Source organism: Hyla sarda, chromosome 5 (genome assembly GCF_029499605.1).
Source record: "Hyla sarda isolate aHylSar1 chromosome 5, aHylSar1.hap1, whole genome shotgun sequence".
NCBI lineage: Eukaryota > Metazoa > Chordata > Amphibia > Anura > Hylidae > Hyla > Hyla sarda.
Genome location: NC_079193.1, coordinates 306,871,510 through 306,896,049, shown reverse-complemented (window position 1 = coordinate 306,896,049; position 24,540 = coordinate 306,871,510). Strand labels below are relative to the sequence as shown.

At 44.5% G+C, this 24,540-nt stretch overlaps 1 protein-coding gene across 5 annotated transcripts in view; it reads left to right on the top strand.

Moving 5' to 3' along the window:
- Window positions 1-24,540, top strand: part of TRPA1 (transient receptor potential cation channel subfamily A member 1) — a 148,917-nt gene that overhangs the window by 78,990 nt on the left and 45,387 nt on the right. For all 5 annotated transcript variants that reach the window (XM_056522145.1, XM_056522144.1, XM_056522143.1 and 2 more), the window contains 4 exons: window positions 10,228-10,327; window positions 16,667-16,767; window positions 19,302-19,471; window positions 20,739-20,903. In XM_056522145.1, the coding sequence (XP_056378120.1) occupies window positions 10,228-10,327; window positions 16,667-16,767; window positions 19,302-19,471; window positions 20,739-20,903 (536 nt within the window). The remainder of the gene's footprint in view (window positions 1-10,227; window positions 10,328-16,666; window positions 16,768-19,301; window positions 19,472-20,738; window positions 20,904-24,540) is intronic.

The window sequence follows — 24,540 nt, the reverse complement described above, 5'->3', positions numbered from 1 at the left end:
TATCTTATTTGCATGATATAGTTCTTCTACCTTGGCAGCATGGAGATTTACAACTGGTAAGAATCTTAAAGTTGCCAAATTAATTTGCCCGAAATGTAAAACCCATGTTTCTGTTTTGCCTATTACCACACTTCTCCCTGATCCAGATCTGTTTTACTGCTGCCAACTTATTAACTACCTGTAAGGGTCCATTCACATCATGTTTTTAATAAAGGGTTACGAGGCATACCTGTAATGGGCCTATGTGCCCATCGGTCCATGTGCCAAAAAGTATTCTTTATTGCATTATTTCAAATGGTGGTGGTTTACACTTTTAAGATCCTCAATAAAAGCATATGTTTGATAAAATGTACTACATGTAGAAACCTGATGTTAACCAGTGAAGTACCTAAAAACATGGAGAGAATGAGGTCTAAGGTCAGTTTTACATAAACATAATACAGGCATTTCTGCATTTATATTATGGCCATCTGTCCTGGCCTTATTGCGGTCTTATGACCAGAACCTACAACATCATAGAGCCCTATAATGCTTTAAGTTTTTGTGATGAGACCTATGACCAGACCGAGACTTGTGGCTGTAGAAATGTGCCCATATTACACTTGTATAAAACTGGCGTAAAGCATTCTCACCAAGCTTCATATTACTAGGAAACATTGTGGCACATAAATTCACCAATTTTATCCTAAATCTATATGTAACACAGACATGAATTTACTTAGAGACATGCATTTTTTCATTATAAAACAATAAAACTACATGTTTTGTTTGGATAAGACAATTGAAAGATACTGTAGCTAAGCAGTACATTCATGCCATAGTGGCCCTTATCTATTCACACACACATATACAGTATATGTAAAGGGAAATGAATTGGTAGGTGAGATAGATAGAGATAATCTCCTAACTCTTTATCTACTTACCACTTATCTGTTTTTGTAGACTTTCAACTGGTAACTTATCTAAATGGCCCATACTCCATTTTACATCCTAAGGCTATGTTCACATGGGCAATGTCTGCACAGAAAATTTCCACGCAGACATCACCATGACAGCAGAGCACCGGCAGAACATGCCAGCGCTAGGACTACTCAGATATGCGCCATCTCATAGACATAAATACATTTCTCTATCGGCTCCATTGGGGGACACAGACAGTGGGACACAGACAGTGGATGTATCTTGCTGTCTCTAGGATGTGTGACACTATGGTGATAAAAGAAAGTCAGCTCCTCCCAGCAGGAAACACCCGCCTTCAGGCTCTGAGCTAGTCGGTTTAAGCTTAGTGTCTGAAGGAGGTGGACGTGGTCTGGATTGCTCCAGACCAGGTCTTCTGATTTTTTGTTTTCCTAGTTAGGGACATGTTAGTTTTTTATTCCTTTTCTTTTCTGTTTTCAGGTGGGGACTCAGGGACTGCGGTTCCCCATTTCCCCATTGCGAGTAAGGGGGCACAGACATTCGGTATATGCGCTGTTAACCCCCCCTCGCCAACGGTCAGCGCTTGGGTGGTACCTCACGGGTCCGGGTCCCCCTATTTCCCTGCTCGCCTCGCTCGCGCATAGCAGCCAGGCGTGATGCAGGTAACTAAAGCTGACTGAAGACTTCACTGAAGACTCCAGTAGGTAAGTTCTTCTGACTGGGGTAAGTACTTCCCCCTTTTTTCTCCATAGGTATGGACTCGCAGCCTCTGGAGACCCCTGTACTTTCACTTTGCCGGCAGCGCCTTATATGCGGCTGACAGCCGCGGCGCTGCTATGAGCCGGGCTCTTCAGCGCCAGCTTCTTTCTTTTCTCCGGCAGTCTCTGCCGGCGTTGGCCACCCACTCTATTCCCCCGAGCGCACAAACGGCTGACAGGTGCGCTCGGGACAAGAAGCGGGCGCCATGACAGTTCTCTTCGGCCGGTCTATAGCTCCGCCCACAGGGCTGGGAGCGCTCAGAGGCGCGAAGCAGCCTCTAATCAGCGCCGTGGGCACGATTTTCAGTAGGAAGGGGCCAGTTACTTAGTGCCTTGCTTCAGGCACGCCCCTCTCTTCCTATTGGCTGGCCTGTTTCACTCTCTAGCTGCACAGAGCGAGTTTCCTCACTGCAGCTGACAGGGGACACAGACTTTTCCCACATTATGTCCGTACCCAGAGCTGTTCCTCCCTCTAAACAGAGACCTGGAACTTCAGTGACTTACTATCTCTGTAAGCACTGTAATACCAAGATGTCTGGCTTTGCCAAGCCCACTTGCCCTGCCTGCTCCACTGCTCCCCCAGACCCCCTGGTACCCCCTGATGCCCCTTCGGTCCCGGTGGATCCAGCCGCTCCCCCAGCCTGGGTTTCTTCCCTGACCCAGTATATGGCTGACTTGACCCAAGTCTCCCGCTCGGTAGCTGAGGCCTCCCAAGAAGTGGTGTCCGCCTTGAAGGGGTCTTCCCTGCGCAGGACCTCTGGAAGGGCTCGCTCCTCATCTCCACATACTTCACGCTCTCACAAGCGTCCTAGGGGTGCCTCGTCTGACTCTTCCAATGAGTCTTCAGATAGACGTGAGCGTTCCCCTCGTGGGTCCCGCCTCCCCCCCCCCCCCTGTCATCTGGGCACAAACATCACTCCACCAGAGGACGTTCTCGGAGTCGCCGCTCTGCCACGCCACAGCCGCATACTCGGTCAGAGTCGCCCCCCTCCAGGACTGCCTCTACTCATTCTCATTCCCCTGGTGAACTGGTGGACTAGGCTTCCGAGCCGGCATCTGACTCAGAGGACCGCCCGGACTCAGTTGCAACGGGGAACTCTTTGGTTACAGCCCTAAGAGACACCTTTCACTTAGAGGACCCAGGATCTTTGGATGTCAATCCAGGAGTATCCTTTCATCGTGCTAAGCCAGCACCTCAGAAGTTCAGCTCTCACGCTGATTTTGACGACATTCTGGAAACCGCATGGAAACATCGTGACAAGAGTTTCCCGGGAATCAAGTCAATTCAGGAACGTTATCCATTTGACAAGGTCTTTGTCACTAAGGTGGTTTCCCCTCCCTCAGTGGATCCACCAATTTCCCGGATCAATAAGGCGACTACATTGCCTCTGGCAGATGCCGCTGCCTTCAAGGATTCCACGGACAAGAAGGTAGAATCCTTACGGAAGTTTGCCACTGAAGCTGCTGGCTCTTCTCTTCTTCCCATCTTCGCCTCGACATGGGTGTCCAAGGCTCTGTCGGAGTGGTGCCAAAAGCTCTGTCAGGATATCTTAGCGGGATCCCCCCCCGGAGGATCTATCTGCTTTGGCTCTCCAATGCTCTAAAGCAGGGGATTTTCTGTGCGCAGCTTCCATGCAGGCAGCCCGTTGTTCTGCCTATGCTGTGGATCACCTAGTGACTCTCCGCCGCTGTATGTGGCTTAAAGCTTGGAATGCGGATGCCGCTTCCAAAAGATCTCTCACTGAGCTTCCCTTTACAGGTGGCCGTCTTTTTGGCAAATGCCTTGATGAGATTATCTCCGAGGCAACGGGAGGTAAGAGTTCCTTTTTACCTCAAAATAAGGCTTGCCCTACTTCCCAAAGGAAGTCCTTCTCCTTTCGGTCCTTTCGGACCTCCAGCTCCAACAAGGGGTCTGGGCAGGCACCCTCGCGGGACAAGAAGGCTCCCTCGTTCCGGGCTCGCCCGTCTTGGAAGTCGGACTCCAACTGGTCCGGCCATTTTGCGCCCAAATCAGGCAACTGCAAGCCCACTTCTGAATGAAGTGAGGCCCCCACCCGCGGTTTCGAGACATTTGGACCTCTCACATTCAAGACTCTTGGGTCAGGGACGTGGTGTCCAACGGTTACCGGATCGAATTTGCATCCCTTCCGAGGGATCGCTTTTTTCGCTCCCAGGGCCCCCCGGTCTCCTCCTCTGGCGAAGCAGTTTCGAGCGGCTCTCCAGTCTCTGCTTCTCCAGGGGGTTATTGTTCCTGTTCCTCCAGGGGAACGGTTTTGGGGTTTCTATTCAAATCTTTTTGTGGTCCCCAAGAAGGACTGTTCTGTGCATCCAATTTTGGACCTCAAGTGTCTCAACCATCATCTTCTCATCCGCCACTTCCGAATGGAATCTCTCCATTCGGTAGTGGCGTCCCTGGAACAAGGGGAGTTCCTTTCATCGGTGGACATCTAGGATGCCTACCTCCATGTGCCAATATTTCCAGGCCATCATCGGTACCTCAGCTTTGCGGTCCCGGAGGGGCTCTTTCAATTTGTAGCCCTCCCCTTCGGTCTAGCCACGGCTCCTCTGGTCTTTACAAAGGTCCTTGCACCGGTGATAGGCCTGTTACGGTTGAGGGGAATCTTGGTGATACCCTATCTGGACGACCTTCTCATCCAGGGCCCAGACTCTGGAGAATCTGGACGTCACTCTCCACCTTCTGACTCGCTTCGGGTGGATGGTCAACCAGGACAAGTCAGTCCTCTGTCCTACCCAGTCTCTAACCTTTCTGGGACTTCACTTGGCCACGGCCTCTGCCCGAATTCGTCTTCCGCCGGACAAACTTCTGGCGCTCCGGTCGGGGGTCCGCTCCCTTCGGACCCGGGTCTCAGTCTCCATCCGCACTTGTATGGAAGTCCTGGGTCGGATAGTGGCAACTATGGAGGCCATACCTTTTGCCCAGTTCCCTTACCGCCCCCTTCAACTGGCGATTCTCTCCTGATGGAACAGGTCTCCTCTGTCTCTCGATCGTCAGATTGTTTTCCCTCGCAGGGCTCATCAGTCTCTGCTCTGGTGGCTCCACTCCCCCCTTCTTCTCCTAGGGCGGTCGTTTCTTCCCCTTCCCTGGCAGGTTGTTACAACAGATGCCAGCCTGTCGGGCTGGGGAGGGTCGTGTTCAGGGATTGGACGGTTCAGGGACTCTGGTCTCCCCAGGAGACCCTTCTTCCGAAACATATTGTAATTACCTGCAATTCTTCTTTATCTTCTTCATTGGGAGTCCCATCTTCAGTCCCGTCCTGTCCGCGTTCAGTCGGACAATGCCACGGCCGTGGCGTAAATAAATCGTCAGAGCGGCACTCGCAGCTTGGCAGCCATGGCCGATGTGACCAAGATTCTCTCCTGGGCGGGTAGCAAGGTTCCGGCCATTTCGGCGATTCACATCCCGGGGGTGCTCAACTGGGAAGCGGACTTCCTCAGTCGGTCCTCATTCGACCCCGGCGAGTGGTCTCTACATCCAGAGGTCTTCGCGCAACTCTGCGACCTCTGGGGCATTCCGGACGTGGACCTCTTCGCGTCCCGGCACAATCGGAAGATCCTTCCGTTTGTGTCCAAGTCCCGGGACCCTCAGGCTCTGGCCGTGGACGCCCTAGTGATTCCTTGGGAGGGGTTTGCCCTACCCTATCTGCTCCCTCCTCTTCCGCTTCTTCCCAGGGTGCTGAGGAAGCTCAAGGCAGAGGGCGTCCCCGCCATTTTGGTAGCTCCAGATTGGCCCCGATGGTACGCCGACGTAGTCAGGCACCTGGAGGACGCTCCACTGCGCCTTCCGCTACGTCCGGACCTGCTCTCTCAGGGTCCTCTTTGCCACTCCAATTTACAGTTGCATTTGACGGAGTGGCGGTTGGGACCGCGGTTTTGAGGGTCCCCGGGTTTTCTTCCCAAGTCATTTGCACCATGCTCAAGGCTCGTAAGCCCTCCTCTGCAAGGATTTACCACCGTACATGGAGGTCTTATTTTCGTTGGTGTGAAGCACAGGACTTCTTCCCGGTGACCTTCTCTGTTCCCCGTCTTCTCTCCTTTTTGCAGTCGGGGTTGGAACTGAGGTTGTCTCTCAGTTCCCTTAAGGGTTAGGTTTCGGCCCTTACTGTTCTTTTCCAGCGGCCCCTGGCTTCTAATCCTCATGTCCGGACCTTCCTGCAAGTGAGTTGCGCACGCTGCAGAGTGGCGCACGCCAGAGTGGCGCATGCTGTTCCTCCTTATCGGTCTCCCTCTCCTCCTTGGGACTTGTATTTGGTTCTGAGTGCCCTCCAGGGTGCACCCTTTGAGCCCCTTAGTGAGGTGTCTCTCCGCCTCCTTTCTTGGAAAGTGGCGTTTCTGGTGGCTATCACCTACATCCGGAGGGTGTCTGAATTGGCAGCTCTTTGATGCCGTTCTCCGTTTCTGGTGATCCACCAGGACAAGGTTGTTTTCCGGCCAGACCCTTCCTTTTTACCTTAGGTGGTCTCGGCCTTTCATCTCAATGAGGATATTGTTCTCCCGTCATTTTGCCCGGCTCCTTCTCATCCTAGGGAGTGCTTACTGCACAAGTTGGACGTTGTTCGGGCTGTTCGGTCTTATCTCTCCATCACTTCTAGTTTTGCTCGCGAATATTCGCAATGCGAATTTTATTCACGAATATCGCATATTCGCGAATATTCGCGAATATAGCACTTTATATTCATAATTATGAATATTGTATTTTTTTTTTCACAGTACACATCACAGTGATCACCCCTCTCTGCTTCCAGCTTGTGTGGTGTAAAGAAGGCTCCAATACTACTGTGTGAGACTGGCATGCAAATTTTCGCATATGCGAATTGTCACTTATGCTAATTTTTGTATATGCTAATTTTTGCATATGTAAATGTTCGCATACGCAAATTTTCGCATATGCAAAACTAAAACAAGAATATTACAAATATGCGAATTTAGCGAATATATGACGAATATTCGTCCATATATTCACGAATATTCGCGAATTCGAATATGGCCTATGCCGCTCAACACTAATCACTTCTTCGTTTCAACAGTGTGATTCCTTTCTCGTCCTTACGGAAGGTCCTCACAAGGGACAACCTGCTACCAAGGCCACCATTTCTAGATGGATTCAGTCTGCCATTTCGGAAGCCTATCACTGTAAGGGGAAGATTCCTCCTTTCAGGGTTGTGGCTCATTCCACACATTCTGTTGGGGCATCCTGGGCTCTCCAGAATAGAGCCTCGGCCTCGCAGATTTGCAAGGCGGCTACCTGGTCATCTTTGCACACTTTCTCGAGGTTTTACCGGGTTCATACTTTCGCATTGGCTGATGCTACCCTGGGGCGTAAGGTGTTGCAGGCGGCAGTTGATCAGCCATCTGCCTGATTACTTATCTGCCCACCCAATGGATGGCTTTGGTACGTCCCACTGTCTGTGTCCCCCAATGGAGCCGATAGAGAAAAGGAGATTTTTTAACAGTTACCGTAAAATCTCTTTCTCGAAGGGGGATCTCTGTCTCCATTGGGGGACACAGCTCCCACCCTTTTTGGGTTTTTTCCTTGGTTCTCTGTCCGAGGGTGTGTTCAGTTAAGTTTTTTCTTCTGGTTCTCGGACAGTTTGTGGTTTTTCCATGACCTATTGGTCTCCTCCTATTGCTCTGGAACTTAAACTGACTAGCTCAGAGCCTGAAGGTGGGTGTATTCTGTTGCGAGGAGCTGACTTTTTTTTTATCACCATAGTGTCACACCTCCTAGAGACAGCAAGATACACCCACTGTCTGTATCCCACTGTCTGTGTCCCCCAATGGATCCTTCGAGAAAGAGATTTTACGGTAAGTGTTAAAAAATCTCCTTTTCTGTGCGGACTCTGCTAAAAGAATAGACTTGCCTATTCTTTCTGCAGACTCTGCAAAGCGCAGCAGAAACCCATTAATATCAATTGGACTTGCTGTTGCGAAATCTCTGTGCGGATTTCCACACGGAAATTCTATTGTGTGAACATACCCTAAGGGTACATCACATGCAGCAGGACTTTGGGCAGTGGAATCCGCAATGGAAAATCTAAGACCTGCTGACCTTGCTGACCTGTGCTGTAAAACAGAGACCACAACATTTAAATGGCCTAAAGACTGCTGCTAATGTTGGGTGCCAATCAGTTACCATGGCAGCCAGAGGCCTCTGAATTCCTCCATGCCAGCCATGTTAAATCTGCTAATACAGCCTGCAGACTGCAAAATAAATTTATCAATGTAATGCGTTGCATTGGTCAATATAAGCAATCTAATGATTGCTTATTAAAGTCCTCTAAAAGCACTAAATAAAGATACAAAATAAATGTATTTAAAATATAGTCCCTCCACCAATAGATATTCATATTACCCCACTTTTTCCATTTTTCCAAAAAAATAAAATTAAAATAAATGTTTTAGTTCTGCTGCATGAGCATGATATTTGCAGCTTAAAATTTGCAGAAACTCTATTGATCCAGCTCAGTGAGCACCAAAATTTCAGTTTATGGTCACATAATAAATCAGGACAAAATAAAATAAAAATTATCGAAAAAGTCCCATTATCAAAAAATAAAAAGTTATAGGGATCAGAATAGAACAATTTTAATCGTATTTATTTGTTTAAGTACATTTTTTTTAAGAAGTGGTAAAATAAAACAAAATATATGTAAATTGGATAATACTGTAATTGTACTAACTCACAGAATAAATACAACATATCAGTTTTACCGTTAAGTGCCCTGTTTAAAAACGAACCTCTAAGAATTAACACAATATTTGTTCTTTGATTGTGCTGTACATTTTTTGATAATGTGAAAGGTGTCATTACAAAGTACAATCGAATAGTAAAAGTACAATAAAAAAAAATAAGCCCTCATCTGGCTGTATAGAAAGATAAATAAAGGTATTATATTATTTAGTACGCAAGGAGAAAAAATAGTGAAACGCAAAAATAAAAATTTACCCTAAAGGGTTAAAAAAAAGAGATTGTATAAAAATCCTCACTTGTTGATTTTGCTGTTGCCCTATAGTAAAATCCATATGACTACACAGTTGACATGCTACAGTAAAAAATCCCCACCACAGGGCAATTGCTACAAGGAAATTCTGCTGCAGAATATCCAGACCATTTCTACAAGAGTACACTTCGGTTTACTCCAATTAAATATTTAACTAGTACATTCACATGCCAGTCATCCTCACTCACCATCTTATCACTTACAACTTCTGACGTTTTGCCTAAAAGTATACAACTTGATTCTGACTTTTAGAACAGCGTAGATTTAAAGCTTTAACCCACTGGTAAAAAAAAAAAAAAAGTTGTACCCATATTTACAAACGTTGTACATGTTCTTTATAATTAGCATCTGTAAAGAGGATAATCCCAATAGAATTTAATATGTTTTCAGATACATTTAATATATTTAAAGGTTTAGACATTTTTATTACTTTTTGTTGTTGTTTTTTCTGTGTCTTTTATAGTTAAATGTATTCCTCATTATTGCAGCAAAGTAGAAAACAAAAAGACTAGTGTACAATGATCATAATTTAATACTATTTAATACTAACACAGTAATACAATTACATAAATGGGAATTTTTTTGACATGTCCTAGGCACATGACAAATGTTTTCACCATTGTTAGTCCAAGTTTCAATTGTTAGTCCAAGTAGGGAGGATCTGGGATTTAGACCCTCACTGGTGTTACACCGAGTAGGAAGAAGCATGTGTTAAGCACATTCATGTCCCAGTCTGTTTGCAAGACCAGAGAAGAACATCAATAGAAAGTCTAGGCGACCATGTTCTGTCTCGTGTGTATAGTGGGGAGAAACAGCACTTAGCCATGCGCTTGTCTACACTCGTTCAGACAGTCAGACCCAGACCAATGAAAACTTTCCTAATGTGACAGGGACACTTTAAAATCAGGCATATGCATGTTCTGAACAGTATTGTCGGCTATCTACTGCTCTTGTCTGCTCAATTGCAGACCAGAGCCGAAGACAACAGGATGATGACGGGATGCAGGTGAGGGGACCTCCGTCCGCCATCTTGGGTGATCAAAGTGCCGCACTGTCGCAGATGCTGTGATCAGTATTGATCACGGTATCTGAGGGGTTAATGGTGGACATCAGCGGGATCGCTCATGTCCGCCATTACCGGTGGGTCCCTGGTGCTGATAACAACTGGGACCTGCCGTGCATGATGCGAGCTTGCTTCATGTACAGGACGTAAATGTACGTCCTGGTGTGTTAAGTGCCACCGCACCAGGACGTACATTTACCTCCAAAGTCGTCAATGGGTTAAAATATTTAAATTTCATACATTGACTAATAGGCATATGATCCATGTAACTCTCCAGTTATCAAATGGCCCTCCAGTTCTAATTCACAGATTTTGTACATTACCACAGGGGGGCAATGTGTAGTCATTAGTATATTTGTGACCACAGTTGATGGCTTTTCCACTGACTGTCTGTACGGTTATTATTGGTTTAACATGCTATGTCATATGTTTCCTTCACTTTGTGCTCACATTGCTCTCTTATTTACAGGGAGCAAATATTGACAGTGTGGATAATGAATTACGCACTCCACTTCTGATGGCTACTTCATGTTCTTCTTGGAAGATTGTAAATTTACTTCTTGAGAGAGGTACAGATCAAACACGTATTACTTGTCTGGCAATCTCATACTTAATCTGAAGATTTTGATTTTAAATAACTTGTGATGAATGAATTGTGCATCTAAAAAGTAATCTTCTGGTCATTACTAAGCTTAATTAACCTCTTCAGGACATAGGGCGTATGGATAAACCCTGAATCCCGAGTCCTTAAGGACCGAGGGCGTATCCATACGCCCGTGGGAATTCCGGCCCCCACCGCTAGCCGGTTGGGGACCGGAGCCGGATGCCTGCTGAAATCGTTCAGCAGGCATCCCGGCATATCGCCCAGGGGGGTCATTATGCCCCCCCATGTCGGCGATCGCCGCAGATCGCTGGACAATTCAGTCCAGCGATCTGCGGCGATTCCGGGTCAATCGGGTCTCCAGTGACCCGGTGACCCGGAATTCATGGCTGTTCGGGGCCGTCTCTGACGGCCCCGAACAGCCAGAGCCTGCAGGGGTGAGGTGGCACTGGTGCCACCTCACGATCGCCCTGATTCGTCGGCCGAATTACCGGCCGACCAATCAGGGCGCCTGCTGCGGGTGTCACTCCCGCACCCGCTCCGCCCCTCTTCCGGAGGGCGTGAGCGGGTGCGGGAAGACGACCCCGGGTGCTGGGGACCCCGATCCCCGGCGCCCCTGTTGGGATCGGGGCCCCAGGAGCAGCTGCGGCGGCGGGACTGACCTGTGTGCCGGCAGCAGCAGGAGGTGAGTGACAGCCTCCTGCTGTTGCTTAGCAACAGCTCCCAGCATGCAAAAAGGGCATGCTGGGAGCTGTAGTTATGCAACAGCAGGAGGCAGACCACCACAACTCCCAGCATTGCCTTATGGGCATGCTGGGACTTATGGTTTTGCAACAGCTGGAGGCACATTCTTTCTATGGAAAAGTGTACCTTCAGCTGTTGTCTAACTACAACTCCCAGCTTGCACAAACAGCTAAAGTGCATGCTGGGAGTTGTAGTGGTGCATCTGCTGGCTGCATAACTACAACTCCCAGCATGCCCGTTGGCTGTCGATGACTGCTGAGAGTTGTAGTTTTGCAACAGCTGAAGGCACACTGGTTGTGAAACTCAGAGTTTTTTTTTTTACCTAACTCAGTGTTTCACGACCGGTGTGCCTCCAGCTGTTGCAAACTACAACTCAGCAGTCACCGTACACCATGCACCGTACATGCTGGGAGTTGTAGTTTTGCAACAGCTGGAGGCACACTGGTTGTGAAACACTGAGTTAGGTCACAAACTCAGTGATACATAACCAGTGTGCCTACAGCTGTTGCAAAACTAAAACTCTCAGCAGTCACCGACAGCCAACGGGCATGCTGGGAGTTGTAGTTTTGCAACAGCTGGATGTCCCCCCCAATGTGAACGTACAGGGTACACTCACATGGGCGGAGGATTACAGTAAGTATCTGGCTGCAAATTTGAGCTGCCGCAAACTTTCTGCTGCAGCTCAAATTGCCAGCGAGAAACTACTGTGAACCCCCGCCCGTGCGACTGTACCCTAAAAACACTACACTACACTAACACAAAAAATAAAATAAAAAGTAAAAAACACTACATATACACATACCCCTACACAGCCCCCCTCCCCTCCCCAATAAAAATGAAAAACGTCTGGTACGCCACTGTTTCCAGAACGGAGCCTCCAGCTGTTGCAAAACAACTCCCAGTATTGTCGGACAGCCGTTGACTGTCCGGGCATGCTGGGAGTTTTGCAACAGCTGGAGGCACCCTGTTTGGGAATCACTGGCGTAGAATACCCCTATGTCCACCCCTATGCAATCCCTAATTTAGGCCTCAAATGCGCATGGCGCTCTCACTTTGGAGCCCTGTCGTATTTCAAGGCAACGGTTTAGGGTCACATATGGGGTATCGCCGTACTCGGGAGAAATTGTGTTACAAATTTTGGGGGGTATTTTCTGCTTTTACCCTTTTTAAAAATGTAAAATTTTTGGGAAAACAAGCATTTTAGGTAAAAAAAAAATTTTTTTTTTTACATATGCAAAAGTCGTGAAACACCTGTGGGGTATAAAGGTTCACTTAACCCCTTGTTACGTTCCCCGAGGGGTCTAGTTTCCAAAATGGTATGCCATGTGGGGTTTTTTTTGCTGTTCTGGCACCATAGGGGCTTCCTAAATGCGGCATGCCCCCAGAGAAATATTTGCGTTCAAAAAGCAAATGTGACTCCTTCTCTTCTGAGACCTGTAGTGCGCCAGCAGAGCACTTTTCACCCCCATATGGGGTGTTTTCTGAATCGGGAGAAATTGGGCTTCAAATTTTTAGGGGTATTTTCTGCTATTACCATTTTTAGTCGTGAAACACCTGTGGGGTATAAAGGTTCACTTTATCCCATGTTACATTCCCCGAGGGGTCTAGTTTCCAAAATGGTATGCCATGTGTTTTTTTTTTGCTGTTCTGGCACCATAAGGGCTTCCTAAAGGTAACATGCCCCCCAAAAACCATTTCAGAAAAACGTACTCTCCAAAATCCCCTTGTCGCTCCTTCCCTTCTGAGCCCTCTACTGCGCCCGCCGAACACTTTACATAGACATATGAGGTATGTGCTTACTCGAGAGAAATTGGGCTACAAATACAAGTAAAAATTTTGTCCTTTTACCCCTTGTAAAAATAAAAAAATTGGGTCTACAAGAACATGTGAGTATAAAAAATGAAGATTGTGAATTTTCTCCTTCCCTTTGCTGCTATTCGTGTGAAACACCTAAAGGGTTAAAAGGCTGACTGAATGTCATTTTGAATACTTTGGGGGGTGTAGTTTTTATAATGGGGTCATTTATGGGGTATTTCTAATATGAAGACCCTTCAAATCCACTTCAAACCTGAACTGGTCCCTGAAAAATACTGAGTTTGAAAATTTTGTGAAAAATCGGAAAATTGCTGCTGAACTTTGAAGCCCTCTGGTGTCTTCCAAAAGTAAAAACACGTCAATTTTATGATGCAAACATAAAGTAGACATATTGTATATGTGAACCCAAAAAAAATTTATTCATAATATCCATTTTCCTTACAAGCAGAGAGCTTCAAAGTTAGAAAAATGCTAAATTTTCCAATTTTTCATCAAATTTACGGATTTTTCACCAAGAAAGGATGCAAGTATCGACAAAAATTCACCACTATGTTAAAGTAGAATATGTCACGAAAAAACAATCTCGGAATCAGAATGATAACTAAAAGCATTCCAGAGTTATTAATGTTTAAAGTGACAGTGGTCAGATGTACAAAAAACGCTCCGATCCTTAAGGCCAAAATGGGCTCCGTCCTGAAGGGGTTAAGTAAACTTAATTCCAGTCTTTGGCTGTGCTACATGATCATTGATCTGAATGCTATAGGGTCTTAACAACTAGTACAGGGCCAAACAATTGGGGTCACTTCTAGAAACTAAAAACTTCAGGAAGGCCAACTAAGACAGTGTTTCTCAAGCAGGGTCCTCAAGTACCCCCAACAGTTCCTTAGTATTTTAGAGGTGATATAATTATGGTCATTGACTCAGGCATTACTACAGCTATATCACCTGTGAAAGACTAAGGAAATCCTGAAAACATGACCTGTTGGGGGGCATGCTTGAGGATTGCGCTTGAGAAACACTGAACTAAGAGTACACAGTCATGGCCATAAATGTTGGTACCCCTGAAATTTTTCAAGAAAATTAAGTATTTCTCACCGAAAAGGATTGCAACACATGTTTTGCTATACATATGTTTATTCCCTTTGTGCGTATTGGAGCTAAAACAAAAAAGGGAGGAAAAAAACTAATTGGACATAATGGGCTGGACAAAATTATTGGCATCCTTTCAAAATTGTGGATAAATAAGACTGTTTCAAGCATGTGATGCTTCTTTAAACTCACCTGGGGTAAGTAAAAGGTGTGGGCAATATAAAAATCACACCTAAAAGCAGATAAAAAGGAGAAAAGTTCACTTAGTCTTTGCATTGTGTGTCTGTGTGTGCCACACTAAGCATGGACAACAGAAAGAGGTGAAGTGAACTGTCTAAAGACTTGAGAACCAAAACTTTGGAAACATATCAACAATCTCAAGGTTACAAGTCCATCTCCAGAGATCTAGATTTGCCTTTGTCCACAGTGTGCAACATTATCAAGAAGTTTGCAACCCATGGCACTGCAGCTAATCTCCCTGGGTGTGGACAGAAGAGAAAAATTGATGAAAGGTGTCAACACAGGATAGTCTGGATGGTGGATAAGCAGCCCCGAACAAGTTCCAAAGATATTCAAGATGTCCTTCATGCTCAGGGGGCATCAGTGTCAGAGCAAACTATCTGTCAACATTTAAATGAAATGAAACGTTATGGCAGGAGACCCAGGAGGACCCCACTGCTGACACAGAGACATAAAAAAAGCAATACTACATTTTGCCAAAATGAACTTGAGTAAGCCAAAATCCTTCTGGGAAAATGTTTGGTGGACAGATGAGACCGAGATAGTGCTTATTGGTAAAGCAGATCATTCTACTGTTTACCGAAAATGGAATGAGGCCTACAAAGGAAAGAACACAGTACCTACAGTGAAATATGGTGGAGGTTCAATGATGTTTTGGGGTTGTTTTGCTGCCTCTGGCACTGGGAGCCTTGAAATTTGAGGATCATGAAATCTGAGGATTACCAATGGATTTTAGGTCGCACTGTACAGCCCAGTGTCAGAAAGCTAGGTTTGCATCCCAGATCTTCCAGCAGGACAATGACCCCAAACATATGTGAAAAAGCACCCAGAAATGGATGGCAAGAAAGTGCTGGAGAGTTCTGAAGTGGTCAGCAATAAGTCCAGATCTAAATCCCATTGAAGACCTGTGGAGAGATCTTAAAATTGCGGTTGGGAATAAGAGAGACCTGGAGCAGTTTGCAAAGGAAGAGTGGTCCAACATTCCAGCTGAGAGGTGTAAGAAGCTTATTGATGGTTATAGGAAATGTCAGATTTCAGTTATTTTTTTCCAAAGGGTGTACAACCAAATATTAAGTTAAGGGTGCCAATCATTTTGGCCTGCCCATTTTTGCAGTAAACTCAACTTTAGCAACAAGTGCCAAGCAGCGGCTGAGATGGCTCATAAAATCATGGGATACAAAAGAGACATAGAGACTTGTGACAACAACATAGTCTTTCCTTTGTACAAATCATTAGTCAGACCATGCATGGAATATTCCGTCCAATGTTGGCCACCTGTATGTAAAGAGGACAGGCCAGGGAGTGTGCGGTGCGCTGTGGCTCACTTTCTTTGCTGTTAACTATCGGTATCAATGGGTTTCAGGAGTGAGACCTGGTGCAATCAATCTTTTTTAGAAGTGTGGGCAATATGTTATTAGTCTTTATCAATGTGATGTTTTTTTTGTAGAACTTTGTAATAAACAAGCATTGCATTGACTTTACAAGGTGTTGAACGTTCTATACAGTATACACTCATTTAGGGATTGCTACCAATGAAGTTGGTGCGTTGAGCTGTAGTAAAGGGGCACTCCACCCATAGACATCTTATTCCCTATTCAAAGGATAGGAGATAAGAGGTCTGATCACGCCGTGGCACCTCAGTCATCGGGTGCAAGGAGAGAACTCTGCTCGGTGCCAGATGACTGGTATCCCCTCTATTCATGCCTATGAAAGGAGGTATGATGGTTATGTACTAGCCGTCACACTCCCTACGATAGACATAGATGGAGGGGGTATGGCGTGACATCACGAACACTGACCCCGGGCTGGTTTCACTCCATCAACAGCGCTTAATCATGACCTTGTGATAGAAAGTGAAGCAACACCTCTGAGTTAAATATCACACTGGCTAACCATAATAACTATTTTATTGTTTGTGTGTTTGTAGTTACTTTACTGTAGTAATAATAATAATAATAATAATAATAATATGCAGTAAAGTGGATGTAAGCCACAATGATTATTAAAAAGCAAAAGTCTCCCAAAGACCCTAGAGTTATTTTCTAGTGAAATGGTCTTGACTGTTGTGCCAATGATATGCCTGGGACCTCTAAGACACAATAATATTTAGAGCTGTCAGTAGCTGGGGAACCAAGATCCATATTTCACACAAAAGCTACTGTTGGAACACTGCTTTAAATAGTAAGTGATATATATATATATATATATATATATATATATATATATATATATATATATATATTTTAAAATATAACTATTAGTAATATGTGAGTCTGACACTCCATTTTCTCCAAAACTATGTTTCTTAATTTCCTACTTAACAGTCTATTTACAAATATGAAGGTTTGAATGACTTATTATGAATATGAATATGAATATTTTATGATTTATTAATTGGTTATTATATATCTTATTTTAGGAGCTGATGTAAAGCTGACTGATAATTATGGGAGGAATTTTCTTCATCTGACAGTATTACAGCCAGGAGGCTTGAAAAACATAAGAGAGGAATTTCTACAGGTATTTGTATTTTGATTTCAGTTATAGATTTATCCGTATGACATAGTACAAGGGCAATGATCCAGAGGGATCATCAAAGGGGACAGAGACAGCAGGATGACGGACACAGTAGTGTTACAACTTATTACAATAGAGGTCCAATGGGCGCAAGAGCTTTTACTGGTTTCTCCTACATCCTGGGAGTCAGGAAGCCTGGTTAACAGTAACCCCCTTGAAGAAATTAGGTAGTGAAAATAGGGTTCTTTGAACAAGCTATGTTCTCCTCTAGCCTCATTTAAGATGAATATACTAGTGCTGAGAATCTTCTCTGTAGTGAGTGGCTCCCTGTAGTATAAGGCTGCATTCACACCACGTTTTTGCAATACAGTTCCCATATATGTTTTCTACGTGAAAACCGTAGGGAACCGTATTGAAAACCGTATGCATTGACTCTCCATTGAAAACCATATGCCAAAAGATGCATCAGGTTGTGTCCGTTTTGCATCCTGTAAGGTTTTGTCAGTTTTTTTCTCATACCCAAAACCGTAGCCTAACACGGTTTTTGGTCCGGGTGAAACACTGTATTAAACCATATACTTTTTTTTTTAACATGGGAGTCAATGGGAACCGTACAGAACTGTATGTGCGTATGGTTCCATCCGGTTTTCACCATACAGTTTTTTTTACTTTGCACAGTTTTTTTTCTTGGAATTTCAATCAAACAAGTGAAACTTTATTCATAATAGAGTGAAATGTTAAAAACGTATGTTTTTTTTCTTAAAAAACGGATGCAACTGGTCATCATTTTTTAAACCGTATACTGTTTTCAACTGTATATGGGTTAAAATTTGTACAAAAGTTTTGATACAGTTTAGTCCGGTTTTGAGGAATCAATTTGTCATCAAAAACCTGATACGGGAACTGTATTGCAAAAACGTGGTGTGAATGCACCTAAATCAGATTTATCATGTGCGACTTTTCAGTTTGTTGCATCGTTTGCAACTGCGCTAACTGAATCTACACCAGTCCTCAGATGGCTTATAAACCGACTGTAGACATCATTATTAAAAAAGTTGCACATTTGTCAAACGGGTTCAAAAGTTACAGAGGAAGAATCATACAAAGTGGAGTACATATAATACTGTGCCATGTAATCAATTTAGTGCAGTACACAGTTTCCACCACATGAATTATTGGAGTAAAAAGACATGCACTTTTACCACTTTTCATGGATACCCCCAATGTCTCTAGGTCCAGTCTTTAGCCTTTAGCCCCAAGATGAGCACCGAGGCTCCTGCACAATTCGCCATAGTTTCACTATATCTGAAAAATCATAAATGTATGTGTATACAGTGGTCCCTCAAGTTACAATATTAATTGGTTCTGGGATAACCATTGTATGTTGAAACCATTATATGTTGAGACCAGAACACTATGGAGACCTGGTAATTGGTTCTAAAGCCACCAAAATGTCATCCAGAAATAGGAAAAAGTGAGAATTAAAGAAAAAGAAGTAGATAACTAATATAGATAAAGCAAATCCTTCCATATAAAAGTAAGAAAGATCTGCTGGGAGCTGTAAATCACTTTCTATGTCAGTGTTTCCCAAGCAGGGAGCCTCCAGCTGTTGCAAAACTACAACTCCCAGCATGCCCGGACAGCCAAAGGCTGTCCGGGCATGCTGGGAGTTGTAGTTTTGCAACAGCTGGGGGCACTCTGCTTGGAAAACACTGGTCTATGTTGAGGACAGGAGCTTCTTCAGGGTCCTGTACAGTACACACAGTAAAAGAGTAATGGAGTCGCCCTCACCTGGTGTCCAAAGGAGCAGCTAACCCTGGTACAAGTAAAGTGTACAGAACATGTAATTCCTCCCTGTACTGTAGGGGGCGCTACCAGACATCAGTCAGTGCATGCACTTCAGTAATACAGGTGTTTTACTAGTGAATGCTCATTCTGATTGGTCGGTTCTTCCAGCCACTGACACGTTTCACAGACCTGGACTGTCCGTAGCATTGTATGTTGAATCTGGTTTCAACTTACGATGGTCCAGAAAAGACCATTGTATGTTGAAACCATTGTATGTTGAGGCCATTGTAAGTTGAGGGATGAGGGATCACTGTGTATATATATATATATATATATATATATATATATATATATATATATATATATAAATAAAGGAAATAAGAACAAACAGAAACAGTGTCTTATTCACCTAATTTTTTTGTGCGTATGAATATGCAATTTTTCAGTTAATGTGTTAAACCACGAAACTAGTGAAAAACTTGTGATTTGCTATCATGGGTTTCTTATAGAAACGTCACTATACCAGCTTGATCGACTTCCAATGGAACTCTGCTGGAACAGAATTTCCAAGCGTAATTTTTCTGCTGGATTCCACCTAAATTTGTCACAGAATTTTAAAACTAGATAAAAATGAACATTAACAAAGTAACTGTTCAGATGTTTGTATGGATGTAACAGTGCCTCCTGTCTTTCTTTGTAGCTATCATCTGTTATTTACCATTATATTTTTCCTTCCTTTTTTATAATAGCAGGAGGATGTCAAGAAACTTGTGAGTGATGAAGATGCAGATGGCTGCACTCCCCTACATTATGCCTGCCGCCATGGGGTTCCTAATTCCGTGAACAATCTACTTGGCCTTAACATGTCACTATTTTCCAAGAGCAAGAATAAAAGATCAGCTCTGCACTTTGCCGCTTTGTATGTTTTCTGTTTTGATATTGCAGAAGATGTCTATGGGTTGGAATGGGAACAAGTTAGTTAGAGAATACATCCAGTTATAGAGAACAGAAATCCGCACTGTAAATCCGCATCGATTCTGCAATGAAATCCGAATCAAAAATGCTTGTGTTGATTTCTTTGCAGATTTTTGCAATGCCAAATAGTTAGCTGTGGACTTCCATTGTGGATTGAAGTCCACCAGAATAACCTGTCAAGTTTACTCATCTTTTTATAAACAATAATAAATTGTAAACTAGAGTTATGTGGTTTTATATTCCAGCTAGAAACGCACAGAATAAACAAAGTTATTTTAGAGCTGGGTTCACATAACGTAAATTTTTTGGCGCATATTCTGTTACATTTTACGTGCGGATATTTCCCAAAGTGAGCTTTTTGGCAGCAAATCCATACACTAAATTTTACAAAGTGTGAACCCAACGTAAGGCTAGGTTTACATTGCTTATAATGTATGCATACATTCATAATGAATCAAGTCTTTAAATGAAACACAAATGCTCCACTCGGTGAGCTAGGGATCACACTTCAACACTAATCCCAATAACCCAGGGCCTAAGCCCGGGGCACAAAATCCCATGTAAACAAGCCCCCCTTTCTAAAATATATTTTTTAATCCTCTCTTTAAAATAATAATAATAAATGTGACCGGTGATCTTAAAAGAACACAATACAGCTCCAGGTATCCAAGGTCAATTGGGATATACCCACTAGTTTAAGGTATTGGGGTCTGCATTCCCCCTTTTAGGATATCTGTATTGTAAATTAAAACCAATGATTTGTCCTACTCAATGGGGTTGGGTATTAGGGTCTGCAGTCCCCCTTATAGGATATCTGTATTGTGAATTAAAACCAATGATTTGTCCCCCTCAATGGGGTTGGGTATTAGGGTCTGCAGTCCCCCTTATAGGATATCTGTATTGTGAATTAAAACCAATGATTTGGGGGGCAAATCATTGGTTTTAATTTACAATACAGATATCCTATAAATGGGGTTGCACACCCCAACACCTTATACTAGTGGGTATATCCCAATCGACCTTGGATACCTGGAGCTGTATTGTGTTCTTTTAAGATCCCCGGTCACATTTATTATTGTTTTAAAGAGAGGATTAAAAGTTATCTTTTAGATAGGGGGGCTTGTTTACAATGGATTTTGTGCCCCAGGCTTAGGCCCTGGATTATTGTGATTGTTAACTCTTTAAATCGACTCTCCTTTCTGTTTTTCAAGCTACGGACGTTATAATACCTGTGAGCGGCTCTTACGATTCGTGCCAGATGCCACACTTCTTAATGAGGCAGATGAAAAAGGACTGACTCCTCTACATTTAGCTGCAGAAAATGGACATGACCGAATAGCTTTTCTCTTACTCAAAAAAGGAGCTCTTCTTTTAAGGTAGGAAATCTTAATCACTTTTACAAGTACAGTACGTATAATAAAAGAAAATATAATAATCCTAATACGTATATCTGTTCTAAACCCTTCTACTAGTAAACAGGTACTCATAATAAAACAAAATAATGGTTGTGTATATGTAAATTGGCATGTAGGACAAAATAGCAATGAGAAAACCACTACCGTATTTTTCGCCATATAAGACGCACTTTTTCTTCCCCAAAACTGGGGGGAAAAAGTCGGTGCGTCTTATACGGCGAATACACCCCTATCGGGGCGGTCCCTGCGGCCATCAACGGCCGGGACCCGCAGCTGATACAGGACATCACCGATCGCGGTGATGCCCTGTATTAATCCTTCAGACACGGCGATCAAAGCTGACCGCCGCGTCTGAAGGGAAAGTGACACTAACCCGGCTGTTCAGTCGGGCTGTTCGGGACCGCCGCGATTTCACCGCGGCGGTCCCTATCAGCCCGACTGAATAGCCGGGTTAGTGCTTACAGGACACCGGGAGGGACCTTACCTGCCTCCTCGGTGTCTTCTCCGTTCAGGGATCCCCTGTATGGCCGGCGCTCTCCTTCCTCGTCATCACGTTGTCGCGTACGTGCGTCGGCGTGCGTGACGACGTAATGGCGGCGACGGAGAGCGAGGATACCCGTTCGGCAGCAGAGATGTTCCGGAGCGACGGGGACACGACGACAGCGATGGAGCGACATCCAGGGCAGCGGTGACGGGTCCGGAGCGGCGGGGACACGTGAGTACTACCTCCTATGCAGTGGTCTTCAATCTGTGGACCTCCAGATGTTGCAAAACTACAACTCCCAGCATGCCCGGACAGCCAACGGCTGTCCGGGCATGCTGGGAGTTGTAGTTTTGCAACATCTGGAGGTCTGCAGGTTGAAGACCACTATTGTGTTCAAAATCTTAATTTTTTTAGATTTTGCACCTATAAATTGGGTGCGTCTTATACGCCGGTGTGTCCTATAGGACGAAAAATACGGTATATTCAAACTGTGGAGAAGGATATAGAAATAAGGAAAATAGTGTCTAGATAAAAATGTATTAGGACATTTCTCATAAATTAAATGGTGACTTAATATAGAAGTATTTTAGAATGGGCTTACCACAGGGCCCTTGTGGCTGCTCCACTAAAATGATGATAATAAAAAGTTATAATGTATTAACCTACACATACATTTAGGCATACTGTAGTATTTTGGAACATAGTATGCAATAGCCACTTGTAACTGTTAATGAATAGTGTGCAAGTAAATATTGGGAAACAAATAATGAACATGCATTTGACGGCACTATCTGCTGTGTTTGTCCATCACATTGATATTATTGTGGTCGTTGCTACATGACTGAAATGCGTAAAACCCTAATACTAACCTAACAACCAACTGTAACCATTAATCTATCAACCTCAACTAAGCAGTTTGGAGTGTGCCATAACTGCGGCGTAAAGAATATGCCTGGAAAAGAGGGCATACCCTGTGGTAAGTGTGATGGAATGAAAAGAAGGGGGGGCGGGTGGGAGCGAAGAACCCACGGCGTCATTGAAGGGAGGAGAGCCGTGAGTTTTATAGTCATCCCGCTCCTCCCACAATTACAGGCCAGCTGCGCAGGCCTTTCCATTTGTGGTCGTTGCTACATGACTGAAATGCGTAAAACCCTAATACTAACCTAACAACCAACTGTAACCATTAATCTATCAACCTCAACTAAGCAGTTTGGAGTGTGCCATAACTGCGGCGTAAAGAATATGCCTGGAAAAGAGGGCAAAACCCGGATTTAAACAAACATTTGTTTATTGCAGATTACAACACAAGAGACTGGAATGCGCTAGCCATTTCTTTGCGAGGGTTAGGGATATACTGCATGTAGCATCCGCATTTCCAACATCCTAATTTCATGATTACGTGGGCTGGGACCCCGTGCTTAGAATTGGCTGTAGCTGCGCCAATACGGAAGGAGCGACCGGATAATGAAGTCGGGACTCCTCCCAGCGACCCGACCGAAATGCGCAAATGTTTGATGAACTGAGAAGTAGTTAGCGGGTTGGACCTGAAATGGAGTAAAAGGTCGTCAGCTGATAGGTTAACACAGGCATTCAACAATTCACGGAGGACTGTGGCAGGACACCCTTTGTGCACGGTGGGGAAAACCGAACAACCACAGTTTGACCCGGTGACGAGGTCTTGGTCTGACTGGGGGACAGCTGGAAATGATCAGAGACATGTGACAGCTGACTGACCTTAGGATAGGGCGCGTTAATGGTCCGAGTAGTACACTCACCCGGTCTGAGAAACCCATAACAGGCAAGGTACATGGCCGCTTTTAATGTGAGGCTATCACGGATACCCAATGGTGTGGAGTCTAACAAGTCGGACAACTGCCTGAACATGTTGCCTGTGATTGGTTGTCTGACTGGGCTGCGAGGGACTTCCTTCTCAAGGATGCCCTTCAGAGCGGACTTCACCAAGCGAGAAGAGAGTAAAGAGTAACTACGGGTATTGGTCAAGGATAAATGGTGTTGGATACCGGCTAGATAACTCTTAATAGTATTGTGGGATAAATGCAGTGTGAAATGGCAAAACCCGACATATGCTAATAGGAAGGGAACTGAAATCTTGTCGCCCTCGGCGTGCTTGGATCTGGATTTGGAAAACGAGTTCCACGCCGTACCATAAATTTTTGCGTATTTGCGGACAAGGCATCTGCTGCAATATTCTGGACTCCTTCAACGTGAGCACATGTGAAAGTAAATGTATGTAGTAGGGACAGCCAAACTAACCGTCTAGCCAAGCTCATTTATCTATAACATAGCTGACCGTATAACACCAGGACAGAGAGAGAGTATCCGAAGACGTGACGGATGAGAATTGTATACGTGACTGGACCTAGACAAGTATGTGCCCGGTGACAAGAGCGAAACGTTATACAAGTACCTTAACAACCTAGAACACCCTGAAGAGCATCTTTAGGAACGAGACTACACAGAGAAAGGAGCGCATCGACAACGCAAGCAATCACAACCTGAAAGCGTATCAGGTTCATGAGGTGATTACTTGGACAACAATAATCAACTCTTTAAACCAGGACAGAGGGAAAGTATCCGAAGACGTGTTGGACGAGAATCGTATGCGTAACCGGGCCTAGACGAGTATGCGCCCGGTGACAAGTGCGAAACGTTATACGAGTATCATATCAACCTAGAACACCATGAAGCACATTTTTGGGACATGACTACACATAGAAAGGAGCGCATCGACAACGCAAGCAATCACGACCTGAAAGCGTGTCAGGTTCATGAGGTGATTACTTGGACAACAATAAGAAACTCTTTAAACCAGGAGAGAGGGAAAGTATGCGAAGACGTGTCGGACGAGAATTATATGCGTAACTGAGTCTAGATAAGTGTGTGCCCAGTGGTAAGTGCGAAAGTTCATACGAGTACCATTACAACCCAAAACATCGTGAATTCCGTTTTGGAGAACGTGACTAAATCGTAAAAGAGGTGCACCGACGACACAAGTAAACACAACCTGAAGACGTGTCAGGTTCATGAGGTGATTACTTGGATAATAAAACAAATCTTATCACCTACGTGTGGCGTTATTGCTGTTCTGAAGGC